Genomic DNA, 14,538 nt, shown 5'->3' with positions numbered 1-14,538 from the left:
CTGTGATGTCTTGGGTGTTCCAGGTCTGTCTCAGGTTAGAAGTTCTCTGAGCCTGTGTGTGTGATTTGAGGTCCATACACTGTTTTGAGTCGTGTCTCAGTTATGGGACCAACTTTGCACAGAATGTGATGTTTCGGAGTTGTCTCAGGATCTGTGTCCATGACTGTCAGGGATCAGAAATCCTTCCAGATGTGAACACAAAGTACAAGTTCCAGGAATGGTTTGGGAGGCTAAGCTAGGATGTTATATTTTGGAATCACCTGGACGTTATGGGTTAAGAATGGCACACTGGGGAAGCTGAGGCAAGAGAATTGCCAGGAGTTCCAGGCCAGATGAGGTTACATAGTGATTACAAGGCCAGTCTATGTCATGAGACCCTGTTTCAAAAAGAATAAAAAAATAAATATGGGACGATTCTGAACTGTTTGAGTATCTAAGCCAAGGATACGAGGTTTCTAAGCTGTTTAAGGTTTGTGTCCAGGCTGTGTGAACAGAGTTACACAGGAGCTATATCACAGCATAAGGGTGTGAGATGTCAAAACTGTGTAGAGGGTCTTTGTCCATATTTTCATCTCTGACCTCTTCTGTGAACCAGGAGTGTGAGGCTTAAAAAACAAAAAACAAAATAAAACAAACAAACAAACAAAAACTGGGGATGGAACCTAGGATCTTTGCACTGAACTAAATCCTTAGCACTTTTTTAAATTCTTTGAGAGAGGGGGTCTTGCTAAGTCACTAAGTTGTCCAGGCTGGGCTCAAACTTGCAGTCCTCCTGCCTCAGCCTCCCAGAGTGTTGGTATTATAGGCATATGCCACCATACCTAGCTGAGTCTGTGGCCTTTGAGCTGTTTGGGGAGCTATGTCTAAAAGCTGTGAGGCATGTTTTGGACATCTCAACAGGGAACTCATATCTAGGGCGTGAGGTCTTAGCTTAGGTCGGTATTCCAGCACACGTTTTGCAGCTCTCTCTTAGCAGTGTACACAGGGCATGAGGTCTCTGAGCTCTCTGGTAGCCTGTGAGACCTCTGAACTACTTGTCCATCTTCATCTCCGTTTGTGAATTCTCTGAGAAAGCGGTAAGGCTTTACCCAAACTGTGAAGTCTCTGAACTTCGTGGGGGGCCCTTTACTGAGATTGCCAGGACCTGAAGGAGGCTGTGGAGTGTCCCAACTCCTAACTATTCAGGGTTCTGTATCAAAAGGTTCCTAAGCTTCATATAGATTGGTTCCCCAGGGTATGAATTCTGAATAGTGTTTCCAGGCTGAGATCTCTAAATTTTTGGGATCTGTGTCTAAGTCCGAGTTGTGGCACTAGGTTCTAGAAAGTTGGTTTTCTGGGATGTTTATAGGTATCTCTGAGTAATTTGGGAGGGTGTTCAAAGTATGAGGTTTCAGAACTATTTAGGGAGCCAGGAATGGTGACACTTGCCTGTAGTCCTGCTACTTGGGTGGCTGGGACAGGTGGATTGTTTGAGCTCGAGTTCAAGACCAGCCTGGGCAACAAAATGTGACAAAACAAAAAACATTTACGGATCTACGTTCAGGCTATGAGATCTCTTGGCTATTTGAGCAGTGACATCTCAGCCACTTGGGGCCTGTCCCAGCATGTGGAAGGCAGTGATTAGGACGTGAAGGCTCCAAGTAGTTTGAGAAGTGACATCTCAGGTCATGAGGCTTTTGAGTTGGTTGCTCATCTCTGTCACAGAAGACAGACGATCCCCATGTTTGGGTTCTGCATCCCTGTATGTGAGGGCTCAGCCTAGGTTTCCTGAGGCCTGAGCCTGGGTGTGCTAGCTCTAAGCTATCTGGAGGTGGGTACCCCAGGGTTTGAGGAGCTATTTGGGGGCCGGTGTCCTAAGTGCCCAGTATATGAGGTCTCTGGGCTGTCTGGGACTCCATCACCTGTGTGGAAGTTTTCTCTTTTGAATGTAGTAGGCAGGTTTTATGTTTGAAGCTTGTGTGTGTATGCACGTGCTGGAAATCAAACTCAGGACCTTGTGCTTGCGAGGGAGACACTGTGCCACTGAGCTACATCCCTGACCCTATGTTTAAAGCTTCTAAGAGCTCAAATTTTAGCACATTTCATCACCACCATATTTACTTGTGGGCTAGTTTTTGTTTATGGTGATAATTGTTTATCCACTCAAGACACCATTGGGTTGAGTTTGCTTTTTAAGTGCATGTCAATATGAACATACAAAGCTAGTTTATTTTAGGTCAAGATATTTTGTAGATGGTAAAGTGGGATGCCGTAAGGGTCCAAAGTGGAGGGGTTAGTCAGGTGGCTGAGGCTTGAGCCTGGGCAACTTTAGCTCTTCACCTCTTATCCTCCTTCCCCACCCCTCCCCATCCCCCACACCTGGGTCTGTTCAGTCAACACGCAGTTTATTGGTGCCCATTCCAGGCTGGGTAGGGCTGAGGGGTTTACAAGAGGAGAACCAGCTTCAGCCCATGCCTGAAGGTCAGCCCGGGGGACAAGGGCAGAACAGACATACAGACACATGGATCTGGCTTCTGGTAACAGGCACACAGTCTCTCGGAGGGGCACTGTGGGCACAGGTAGTCAGGACAGGCTTCCTAGAGACTTCCCAGGACTAGGGGAGCAGGGGGGGGCGAGACTTCACCTTCTGTACATTTCAAGACAGTTAAGTTTTGAGTCCAGTAGGACCAGGGTGAATGCAGAGGGCTGGAGGCTGGCCAGGAGGGGCTTCCTTCTTGCCCCACCATATCCTGGTGGGCAAGCTCCCCGCATCATTCATGGCTTATACAGTAAGTCCTTGACTTCTTAAAACAAGTTCTGTGAGATTGTTCATTAAGTCAGGTTCCCTTGTAATACAACAAAGTGAGTCTTATACAGTACACCTGTGAAAGTTCATAACTCAATTACTAAGTTGGGGACTTACTGTAGAGTACTTTGCCTTCTGCCACATGGGCCTTTTCCTGGGAACCACCTCTGTAGTTTTCAAGACTTCCCTGAGACAATCCTGGGGACCAGGTGCTCTACCCAGTGCCTGGCACCTCACCAACTTCTAACCAACACAAATCACTGTCCTAAGTGCTATCTACAACTATCTGGGTCTTAGTTCCAGCTCAAATGGCCCCAGCAGTTATCACACCCAAGGGCAGGGTTCTCAGTACCCTTGGCACTCGAGGGCTCAGGATACCCTCTCTGTGCTCCCTGCAAGCAGAGCTTGGGCCTTGCCCACTTCCGGGCTGATGGGCAGGACTACCTTCCTCTCACTGCTCAGTGGGCCTTAGGCACCCACCCCCCTTCCAGTGGCAAATGGCACCCGCTTCTCAGATGGGCAGTCCTGACAGAGCCTCCACGGGTCTTACTGCCAGTACCAACCAGCCTCAGTCCCCAACCCAGGAGACCTCCATTTCCATCATTAGTACAAAGGCTTTTGTAGTTGGGACAACCAGCTTTGCTGCAGCTGGGAATTCTCCCCTAAGAAGTCTGCCTTCCCTGGGGTTGCTCTCTTATACCCTTGGGGTTGGAGGGAGGCCTGCAGCAGGGCCCTCAGGCTCCAGGCAGAAGCAGGTACAAAAACAAACATCTTTTTATTCTGGCCCTGGGCTGAGTCTTCACCCCCTGGACCTCCACAGTAGGCCCCAATCCTAACTGCAAGAAATCTTATTGTGATCGATGTACTCTGAAGGTGGGTGAGGGTTTGTAAGTGCAACCCACAGAGGGGATGGAACACAGAAAGAGGACTCCTGGACTCAGTTTTCAACGAAGCCTTGACCCTGGAGCAGGTGGGGGCAGGTGGAGGCAGGTGAGAGGGCCGGGCAGTCACTCCCCAACAGGAGGGCAGCGGTGGGGGAAGGGCAGGTGACGTCAGGCCCCCTCAGTCAGTCTGGCTTCAGACTTCTCAAGACTAGAAGAGGTATTTGCGGCAGGACTCAGTCCCACACTTGCATTCAATACGGACCCGCTTCTTAGGGGAGCCGGGGAGCCCAGCCAGGCCAAAGTTGGAGTCCATGCGGGTACTTTCCATGTCCACGGGGTCCACTGTGGAGTCACAGTCAGGGAGCGGGGAGGGGGAAGGAGGGAGAGGACTTGTTAGAAGACTTGGAGGAAGTGTCCTGCCACCCTTTACACCAGGAGACCCAGAGATCTTGGGGGCTGGGAGTAGGCCTGACGCCTGAGTTAGGAGGAAAGTGAGTGATGCTGCTGGGGAGCGTGCATCACCAGAGGGGTGTTCAGACCACAGGTTGAGGGCTCCTGGGGAAGTCAGGGAACCAGAAGGGTCAAGTGCAGGTCAGGAATAGAGGGCCACCTAGGCATCTAGAGGCGCAGCTGAACTCTCCTGTATGAGATCCACCCTCAGTGCCTGAGACATGACTGGTTTGTCAAAGCAGGCACTGGGTGGAGGTCACAAGGGTGCCCAGGGGCTCAGAATGGGGAAGCCCATAGGGAGCTGGAGTGAGGAGGGCCTGGGGCAGTTCAGTTCAGATGGAGCCCAGAGGGCCTTCGCTCTCTAGCAGCCAAACACCTGCCCCCAGGAGCCCTGAGAAGCTAATGTGAGTAGCTCAGGGTTGGGGTTCCGGGGTTGGGAATGTGGGCAGAAGTCCTGGAGCCCAGACAGGAGGGTGGGAGTCAGGAGGAGCACCTTAAAGCTCCAGATGGAGTTGGCCTTGAATCTGAGTGACCAGGGTGCCTTGGGGTGGGGTCCTCACATCCCACATCACGGTTTGCCCCTGTTCCTGGGCCCTTGCCACCCCCACCTTGCATGTTGTAATCAAAGGTGAGCTCCTCGCCTGCCCGGATGGTTCTTGTGGCAAAGAAAGCGATGCGGGGCAGCCGCTCGTCAAGGTTATCTATGAAGACGTTGTATACCTGCAGGTTGGGGTCACACTAGGCAACAACAACAACAAAAAAAAACAGTACAATAGTGAGGAGGGGCCCTGGCCCGCCCCTCCCAACCCCCTGCCAGCCTGCCAGGGGTACCCACACTATGGTTGACAAAGTGGGAGATGTTGCCATAATAGGCGGCATCCACAGTATACACGTCCTCCACATAGTCCAGGTCAAAGAGGTAGGTGGCACCTTGACGGTCGTAGATCTGGCCCCGCCGCTCTGCCTCCTCTGAGGTAATGATCTGGGGAAAGGAGAAGGGGACAGGTCACAAAGGCTCAGGAAAGCCAGCACTACTTCCAACCTTGGTCTGTCCCCAGGGAAGAGAAATGGGAGCAGGAGGAACCCCTTCCCCATGGACATATGGGGACAGCGACGCATATGGTCTGTCAGCCTTTTCAGGGGATTGCCCTCCACCTATCCCTCCCCACTAAGGCCTATGAGTGGCAGGAGTCTCGAAACAGGAGGAGGCTGGCTGTAGTTACAATGAAAGGAAGGGGAAACCCCACCTCCTGCTGCCCTGTGAGACTGCCTGAGATGTTCCACAGCCTCTTGTGCTCTTGGGACAGAGCAGGAAGGGAAAGAGACAGACTGACACACACAGAGACAGAGATAAAGGCCTTGAGGAATAGCAAAAAAAGAATGAGAGCCAGGGCACCACTGGGAGAAAGACAGGGAAAGACTGAGCCAGGGTGAGAGCTGGAGCCAGCCAGAGTCTGAAATAACACAGCCAGAGACTAATGAAGAGCTAGAGCAGAGACCAGGTTAGAAACAAATCTTGCTATGGAAGTTCAGTCCAGAGACCAAGAGCCCTGAGGCTGCGATGGCCAGAAAGAGGCTGAGGCCAAAAGCTTGAGACAGAATGACAGAGAAAGGAGGGCAGAGCAAGAGTATGAGTGAAAGAAAAGAAACCAAAGGGGAGAGAGAAGCCCTCCCTTGGTGCCACCTCTGGGGCCGGAGGCAGCACAGACACCTCCCATGTCCCCCCACCATCCTAGTAAATGTGAAGCTGCTCCACCATCCCAACCATGACCTATCCTTGTCCCCCAAATGCTGTTGATGGGCTTCACCCCACAGATCTTTTCGCTGGCCCTGTGTCCCCTCTTCCTCCAGGGACCAACAACTATAGCCTCTGGCAATGACTAAGTATGGCTGACCACACCCTTCTCTAGGCGAAGGTCCCACTGTGCACAAGGCTGCTTCCTGCTAACCCAGGATGGCCCCACTCTCAGGCCTCCTTCCACCCCTTTGCCAAGCCCTTAGAGACAAGTGCTAGAACAGTGCACAGCCCAGAGGTGCCATACTTGCCCTCTCTGCAGCCCAACATCCACTGTCTCCCTCATCCCTTCTTCCTTCCCTTTCCCTGTCACATGGCCCACCCTCTCGTCCCACTGTCAACAAGGGATATAAACCCAAGACCCAGCTAGGATGCTCTCCTCAGGCCCCAGAACCACACTCTTCCAATTTTCAAATCCATCCCCTTCCAGGCTTAATCACCCTGTGTTATCTACTCAAAAGGGCCACACAGGTCCTCACCTGCCTGCCTCTGCTACCATCACCTCTAGCCTATGCTCTGTGCCAAGTGATGATCAGCAGTACCTTTATGGAACCCAGATTTACCCCTGGCTATAGTGCTTACTACTCCAGCTCCAGTCCTAGAGGAACATAGCTCCTCCATACCTGATTTATTTATTCATTTATTTGGTGAATGTATTTGTTCTTGCTGTGAGAGGAATAGAACCTAGGGCCTCACACATGCTAAACACATGTTCTGCCACTGAGCTACACACCCCCAACCCATTCTGTGGATTTGTCTTGAGGATTGAGGCCTACCTTTCGCCTGGTCTCAACTTGCAGGGTTCACAGTTCGGTGGGGAGAGACAGGACAGGCCTGGCCCTTACCCTCAGGGATCATAGAGATGTCGGAGTTGGAGTCAGACACCCACAGTGCAAGATGCTAATCAGAAAACACAATGCTTAGAAGGAATTTGAGGGGGAATACAAGAGATAATAGCATCTAAAGCAAGCTGGAGGTCATAAAAGGCCACCAGCCAAAGAGCAGAGGCCCTCTCCTAGGAAGAGCCACAGGAGCATCCTGAGGTGGCGTATGTTGAGGCCAATCTCCTTCTAGCTCTTGGAGAACACACTACCTCGTGGTATTAGCTCAGCCAGATGGTACTGCTCTGAGCTTCTGCCTTTCCAGCCCACCTCAGAAGCCCTGCAATCAGAGGGCGGCTGCTCCGATCATCAGTGTGAGGATTCACATCTGAGCCATCTTTCTAAGTGGAACCCTCCCCATGCCAGGGGTAGGCCCACATCCTCCCGCTCCATCTTCCAGTCTGTTCTGCCCCTACCTGCTCCCCCAGTCTCACCTGGAGTGAGTCATTCCACAAGCCCTCCAGGGCACAAACGGTTCCTTCCCTTTTGCCTTCCTTTCAGTCCCACTCTGAAATGGGTGGTCTACCCTGAAGACCTGGGAACAAATCCCTGTGCCTTAGCAGTGCTGCAGACATTTGGGGGGGACAGCCGAAACAGGAACTAGAAGCCTCAGGGGAAGCTGCTACTCTGCCCCTCCTGGATGTGAGATCCTGAATGTTCTTTCTCTGTGCCCGTTTCCTCAACCAAAAAATAATAAGGCCAACAGGCCTGGCAGAGCAGCAGTTTTAGACACTTGGGCTTCCCCCACCCCATTTTACTAGCTTTGTGACTCTGAGCAAGTGATTACATTTCTTTGGACCTGTTTTCTCATCTGTAGAATGGGAATTTCAGTGACAGAAGTCCAACCTGACAGGGGCTGTTGTAAAATCCCAAGGAGCTCATCAATGCAGAAAGTGTTCTTGTTTTGGTTAGGAACAGAGCAATGTAATGAGTGGTCATGCTGGATCTTGTTGAAATCTGGGATGCACCCTTATGTATGTAGTTACCCTTTACCAAGAGAGGAAAACTGCTAATTAAATATATTACCACCTAAGAACACCAATTAAGATCTCCTTCATTTCAGAGATGGTAAAATGTGAAGAGAACATGTGTTTCAGAATGGATAAAGCAGGCCAGTATTCTCTGCTGGGTGAGATAGAAACGTTCTGCAAAAACATAAAAGTTCAAATGTGAAAGGGTACAAGGAGCAAAAGGCTGCACAGGTGGCAGGAACTGTCACTGCAGACTGTCAGTGTCTCCGAGGGGGGAAGGACAGTGTGGCATCTAGGTATGGGGAGTACGCCCTCAATTATATAACACCTTGGAAGCGTGTGGGACAGCACCATATAATCAAGTAAATTAGTATTTTTGAGATGAAATATGTGAATATTCATCCTAAGAAAGACTACAAATAGGCCCATAATCAGGTTAGGACAGGGTTTACAGACAGCTGGGTACCAAAAAAACCTTTCACTTTCTGAGCACTTGGACTTTCTGACTTTTGGACAGTAATGTTTAGCACTTACCTGAGACTTACTCTGGAGTGCACTGTTCAAGTGCTTCTTCCAAGTGTTTCCCACGAAGTAAATGCTTCTAACTAGCTTAGGAGGCAGGTGCTGTTATTGCTTCCATTTGCCAGATGAGGAAATGGAGACACAGAGAGGTGCAATGACTGCTGCTGAGCAGTGGCACTGGGGTACAAGCTCTGGCAGGCAGGCTATGGGGCCCACGCCACTGCTGGCTACTTGGAAGCCAGGTAGGAAGATGAGTTTGGCTCTGGTAGTGTTTGGAGACCTGTAGCACTATCAGGAGACCCCAGGTCTGAGGGTGCCAGAGCAGGGTCTGGAAGTCACCAAATATGGCAGCAAGAAGGCCAAGAAACAGCATGGAAGAGTAGAAATGGTGAGGAAGGGGTGAGAGGGCCCCATCTTGGAGGAGTATAGACATTAAACCCAAAACTCTGAGGCTGCCTGTGGGCTCTGTAGATGGCCAACATCTCCAGACATCAGGACAATGAGGCCACGCTTCCTGCTTGGGACTGCCGGGGTCCCATGGGGACTGGACACCTTCCCCTTCAAACTGTCAAGAGGCTTCCAGGGTCAGAACACATTGTCTTCTAGATAGGGTCCCTCTGAGGTCTGGCCACTTCCTCTAGCCTGCCAGTGTTCACAGGTATAAATATCACCTCCAAACTCTCCAGATCCCTCTGAGGGTGAGGACACTTCTTTCGCCTGAGCCCAGGATGGTGCAAGTGTGGACACTTCCTAAGTCAGGGCCCTCTGGAGTGCAGAGAGCTTGAGCTCTTCCTCCAGGTCACTGGGTCACTCTGAGATGGGGACATCTTTCCCCGCAGTTCCCCAGGATTTCTTCTCTTGCTGATGTCAGGAACCCTCTGGGTATGGACACCTCCTCTTTCCTCCAGATTGGCTGGACCTCTGGCATGGGGACATTTCCTCTGGCAACCCATCTGGGGTATGGCCATTCCCTCATCCAGATGGCAAGTCCTCTGTTGCAAAGGCTATTCTGCCTCAAAACTGGGCCTGCCTCTCTGGGGTCTAACTCCTTCTGCTCTGTAGTTCTTCAGAGAGGGGACCTCTCATCATCATTGTCATTACTACAGTGTGGACCCCCTCAGGCCACTCTTCATCACTTCCTTACCATATCACACCCCCAAGAAGCCTGTGGAAATATGGAGGTATCTGGGGTTGTCACCAAGAATGAGGCACATTCATAGATTTAGATGGTCATGGTCTACAGATGTTAAATGTCTCCTAAAGGGAGAGGCCATTTTATGTAAGTGAACTGTTCTACTCCAAATGCCCACCACATCCTACCTTAGGATGTGACACTTCCAGTTGCAGACATTTGCCAATTACTCATTCAGACCCCTTCTGTTTTGCACCTGGGCACACAGCTAAAGCACCCCCCTTCCCTTGCACTGCAGTAAAGGCCAGTGACTCAGTGCCAGCAAACAGAGCGTAGGCAGAAGTGATGTGTGCTCTATTCAGGCCTGATCCATTAGAACTCTTCCTTTTGGTCCTCTACTCAGCCTGCCTGCCAGGCAATGCTGAGGATCTGGTGGCGACTCTGAGGCTCTAAAGCACAGAAAGGCACAAGAAGGAGAGAACGTGGGTATCACAGACACTGTGTGAAAGGATGACTCTATGAACACCCACACTGGACTGGTCATGAGTGCACAAGTCCCAACCTGCGAAGTCACTATGATATGGCGGCTCATTCATTACCGTGGAGGCCTGCCTCGTACACCCAGCTCTTCCCCCAGGGTGACTTCAAAGTCTAGAGAAGGTGGGCAACCTTAGTCTAAGCAGGCCTACATCTATTCCAGACTGTAAGATGGCCCTTGTGGGATGAAAAGGGAAGGGAGAGGCCTTTTCAGGTGCTACAACCCTGTGCTCTTGAACCACATGACCTCTGAAGGGATTGCTTCCCACTTCCTTCCTTCCTTTTTTTTTTTTTGGTACTGGGTATCCAACTTGGACACTTGCGCTTGCGAGGCAGGCGGCAGCACCACTGAGCTAAATCCCCGGCCCCCCACTTCCTTTCTTGCTAGGGACCCTTAGGAAACCACCCCAGTCCAGAAATACATCAGTGTTCTTTTAGCCACCAGCATGCTTGTGCTGGTATGTTCCAGCCTGGAATAGTAACCCCTGCCAGGAGATCCCTATGCCACTCAGACCATCCATCCAGACTTCTCCCACAAGGAAAGCAAGGATTTTTCAGGCACGCAGGGCAGAAGCTGAGCACACATGGTAGGAACAGCTGCATAACATGCCAGGTTCCATCTCCCTACCTCTCCCACGTATTCCATGACAAAGCTGTTCTTGCGGATCTTCTCAAGTGTGCGGACACCCCAGCCGCGCCCATCATCTGTGCGGAAGATGCAGAGGTCATAGCAGATGCCCTTCTGTACTACACGGTTGGGGCAGTCATAGCCACAGCGGCAGCGTGAGTTGCACTCATAGATGGGGAGCCCAGCTCGCAGCCGCACCTGGCCCTGGTTGTTATAGGCAAACTTGTGCAGGGATGCTCCAGGGCAGCAGCCTCCAGTGGGTGCCCAAAGACAGTCCTGGCACTCACAGCCCACGGCCACCTGGTTGAGAGTGATACCCTCACCAACTCGGTACTCATTGATGTACACAAATGCCCGTGGGGGACCATCCAGGTCCACCTCATTCTCCACTGTGATGCGTCCCAGGTGGCTCCGCTTGGCATTGAGCTCTTGCTCCCAGCGCTGAAGCGCCCGCCTCTGCTTAGCTTTCTGTACCAGGTAGTTAGCCAAGCTTGGGTCCAGGTGCCGGGGTGGCTTTGACCGGTGGTGCCGCCGGAGCAGCTCCCTTTCTAAGTCTTTGTGGAACTGCTTGAGGATGCGCACACACTTGAGATTCTGCCGTGGCTCCCAGGTGCTCTCTGTGTCAGGGTATCCACGCCACTTTACCAGGTAATACTCTTGTTCCTGTTTGGATGCAGAGGGATGACAGTGTCATAATGATGAAGCCCTTGGGCTAATGGAGAACCCCTACCTTGCCCCACTCCTTTTCTGGAATGCTTAGAAACCATGGGCTCTGGAGACAGAATTCCTAGGTTCAACTCCCACTCTCCCCCTTACTGTCTCTCCAATTTCTACTTTTCATTTGTCTCTCAAACCCACTCTCTCCCATCTTCCTCGGCATCTGCTCCCTCCTAGCTGTTCCAGCCTACACTCCCAGAGTCATCCTTCATTCCTCTTTTGCTCACACTCCCCACGCCCACTCTCAGCACACCTTGTTAGCCCCACCTTCCAAGCACATCCAGAACCTGACCTCTTCATACCACCCAACCACAGTCACTGCCACCACCAATGAGGCTGCTGGCCCCTGGCAGGAGCATCCTTGCTGGTCCCCCACCTCTGCCCTCAATATTCTCTGCACAGCAGCCAGAGGGAGATTTTACTGTTGGGAGGCAGTGATAGGACGGTTTCACAGCACAGATTCTAAAGTTAGACACCTGGATACAAGTCCTCAATCTGGAGCTCTCTGGCTGTGTTGCCTTAAGTAACTTATTTAACTTCGCTGGGCTTCAGTTTCCTCTGATAACAAAGAAACAGCTAACATTTTCCTAGCATTCATTATGAAACAGTTACTGTTTTAAGGAAGTTCTTTCCTTTTTTTTTTTTTTTTTTTTTTTGGTGTGTGTGTACCAGGGATAGAACTCAGGACCTTGTGCTTGTCAGGCAGGTGCTGCTCCAATCCCCAGCCCTTGGAAGTGCGGTGTACTAGTAACAAAGTCACTCCCTACAACTCTATATGAGCTAGCTACTACTAGCTCTCCCCATTTTACTGACGAGGAAAATGATGTTTTGAGTTTAAGGAAGCTAGGCTTATACAGCCAGGATTTAAACCCAAGCATGTTGGCTCTTTATAACTGTCCTTCCATTACATCCTCTGGCAAAGGCAATTGTTGCCACTCACAGCACAGTATTGTGGGGGTGGGGTGGGAATGTTAAATGAATTCCTGAGAGGAAGTAACTGTAACAATAGTTATCCACACAATTAGTAACAGTACCTATTCTCATCCATACTCCTGGGCTCTGGTGTTTCAATCTCTAACCAGTTTGTATTGCCAGGGAGATGGGAAGAGACATTTGGGGATTCATTTGGCTCCTGATCCCCTAAGAAACCCACTTAATTTTCCCACCTATAAAATGGGGATAAACAGGTCTATTCATCCTTTTTTTCAGGAAGGATCAGAGGAGAAAACTCCCTTTGGAAACAGATGTGGGCAGCAGGGGTGGGGAGAGTGACAAGAGGCCAAATCCCTTGAGACCTGCCCCCTCCCAGGGCATGGGTCACTCCAGACTTACGCGGATTTTCTTGTAATCACACAGGTACTCGACTTCAAAGTCATAGAGGTTCCTCTTAGAGACGCCAAGGGCAGGGCAGGAGAGCCTGGCCAGGCGGCACAGGTCCTGCAGCTGATTCCAAGAGGACTTGCAACACACACTGCAGCCTGGAACAAGGGGGCCGGAGTGAGCCATTACTGGGCAGCCTGACCAGGTCAGGGGCCAAGCGGGACCCCAAATCCTCTCTAGGCCATCCCAAGGGCAGCATAAGAGTCAGGGAAACTTAATCCACAGGTCTTCCCCAATACTGAGACCCTTCTGCAACAGGAATGTGCTACTATGAACTCCTGTGCTGTGTCAAAGGCTTCCTTTGGAGCAGTAGGCTTAAAGTAGGGTTTGCTGTGTGGATGGTCACAAAGGAATCTATTACCAGAGCCTCTAACTCCCTGTGCGCCATCCCTTAAACTGCCTGCAAACTTGCCTCAGGTTCAAGACCTACTCTCTTGGTTCTCTATTTTGCAAAAGAAAGAGCACAACCCCCCCCACCTCAGTAGGGTGTATTGCCCTGAGGGGGTTGGGGACGGGATTAAAACCTCCAGGGCACCAAACAAAAGCATAACTGGAAAGACTGGTCTTCAATCGCTTATCTGAAACTACCAGGGCCAGACATGCTTTAGAATTCAAAAATTGGGGGTATTTTACAAGTGTAGCTCTAGGTGTGCTCCCATACATTAAACCAACACCCTGACTGTGATCAGGGACAGCAAGCCATAATCAAACACATGAAGCATTCTGCAGCAAATGTACTAATTTTCCACATTAAATAGAAAGTGTAAGATATATTAATTGCATAGTCCCACTTTTTAATATCTTCGTTTGCCATGAATGGTGCCAAATTTAAGAAAAAGATTTCAGTTTTCAGGACTTATTAGATTTGGGAATTATAAATAAGGATTGTGAAATGATACACATTTCAGGAAGGCTCCTTAAATGATTTGTCTGGGCACCTTAAGCCAACAAGGTAAAAATTTTTTCCCACTGTTGCATTTTGACTTTGTCTTAGCCACATTTCTTTGAAGAATAGAGCTTGTCCAAAGGGCCATGTTCTGAATTCAGGAACACACAAACCTATATAGGTTAGTGACATCAATTCTTTTAAGTATACCCAGAATGTTTCTGAAGCTACCAAAAACTTTAAGACACGGATCAAAAAAATATGTATTTCTTATTCAAGACACATCTATCATTAATGTGCTTTAGAAGCCATTTTATCAAATCATGTCAACACTTGATTCCAGTCCACGTCCTACTGCATCTTTTAAAAATGTTCAACATTTTCTACTTCCCATTACAAAAATCAAACTTACTTAAATTCATAATGAGGTACTCTAGATGTCAACCTAAAAACAGAGGAGCTTTACAAAATTAAATCTCCCTCCCCTGTTGGGCAAGGCCCAGTGGAGCCTGAGCCCGTGCTTCCCTCTCCCTAAGATGCCTCCCTCTGCCCTTAACTTGCTTCTGAAACCCCACACATGCAGTCCCAACGTCCTAGGCTACTAGCTCTGAATGACAACAGCTGGATTCTTCTGGCCCTCAGAGTCCCTTTCACACTTGTGGAATCCACCCTCCTCGTGGCTTCACCTCACGACAGACAGAGCCACCCCTTTCCCGGCACATGGGGGAGTCCAGATCTCCCATCAGGGAGGCCCTGTCCCCCTCTTCAGGGAGAATCTTCTACTTCAAATCCTTCTCCCACCTCGGTGAGTGGCGAGACACTGCCCCTCAAGAGTCACCTGTCCACCCACTCTGAGAGGGGTCTGACCCCTTCTCTTCCTTCCCCTTCCGGCGTCTCGCGTGGACACCGAAAGGGTAACGGTCAGCAGGGGCCAAATTTTCCCGCGCGCGCAGCCTCGGTGTCCCCGCAA

The 14,538-nt window shown here is 50.4% G+C and overlaps 1 protein-coding gene across 1 annotated transcript; it reads right to left on the bottom strand.

Moving 5' to 3' along the window:
* Nucleotides 1-2,221: 2,221 nt before the first annotated feature.
* Suv39h1 (suppressor of variegation 3-9 homolog 1) lies at nucleotides 2,222-14,005 on the bottom strand. Its single transcript, XM_010606372.3, has 6 exons — nucleotides 13,981-14,005; nucleotides 12,635-12,780; nucleotides 10,586-11,248; nucleotides 4,955-5,101; nucleotides 4,728-4,857; nucleotides 2,222-4,011 (listed from the first exon to the last, which is right to left on the bottom strand). The coding sequence occupies exons 1-6, from the start codon at nucleotides 13,988-13,990 to the stop codon at nucleotides 3,878-3,880; spliced, it is 1,230 nt and encodes a 409-aa protein (XP_010604674.1). The 5' UTR covers nucleotides 13,991-14,005; the 3' UTR covers nucleotides 2,222-3,877.
* Nucleotides 14,006-14,538: the final 533 nt, after the last annotated feature.

This window comes from Fukomys damarensis, unplaced genomic scaffold (genome assembly GCF_012274545.1).
Source record: "Fukomys damarensis isolate Sample0158 unplaced genomic scaffold, DMR_v1.0_HiC HiC_scaffold_39, whole genome shotgun sequence".
Taxonomy (NCBI): domain Eukaryota; kingdom Metazoa; phylum Chordata; class Mammalia; order Rodentia; family Bathyergidae; genus Fukomys; species Fukomys damarensis.
Note: the sequence above shows the minus strand (reverse complement) of the source record. Positions and strands in the feature narration are given on the sequence as shown.

What these genes read in the sequence shown, in the direction of transcription:
- Suv39h1 (XM_010606372.3), bottom strand. An exon ending in GTGATTACAAGAAAATCCGC is followed by an intron (nt 11,249 to 12,634) that starts GTAAGTCTGGAG and finishes GCATCCAAACAG; the next exon opens with GAACAAGAGTATTACCTGGT. An exon ending in CTTTGATTACAACATGCAAG is followed by an intron (nt 4,012 to 4,727) that starts GTGGGGGTGGCA and finishes GTGACTCCACAG; the next exon opens with TGGACCCCGTGGACATGGAA.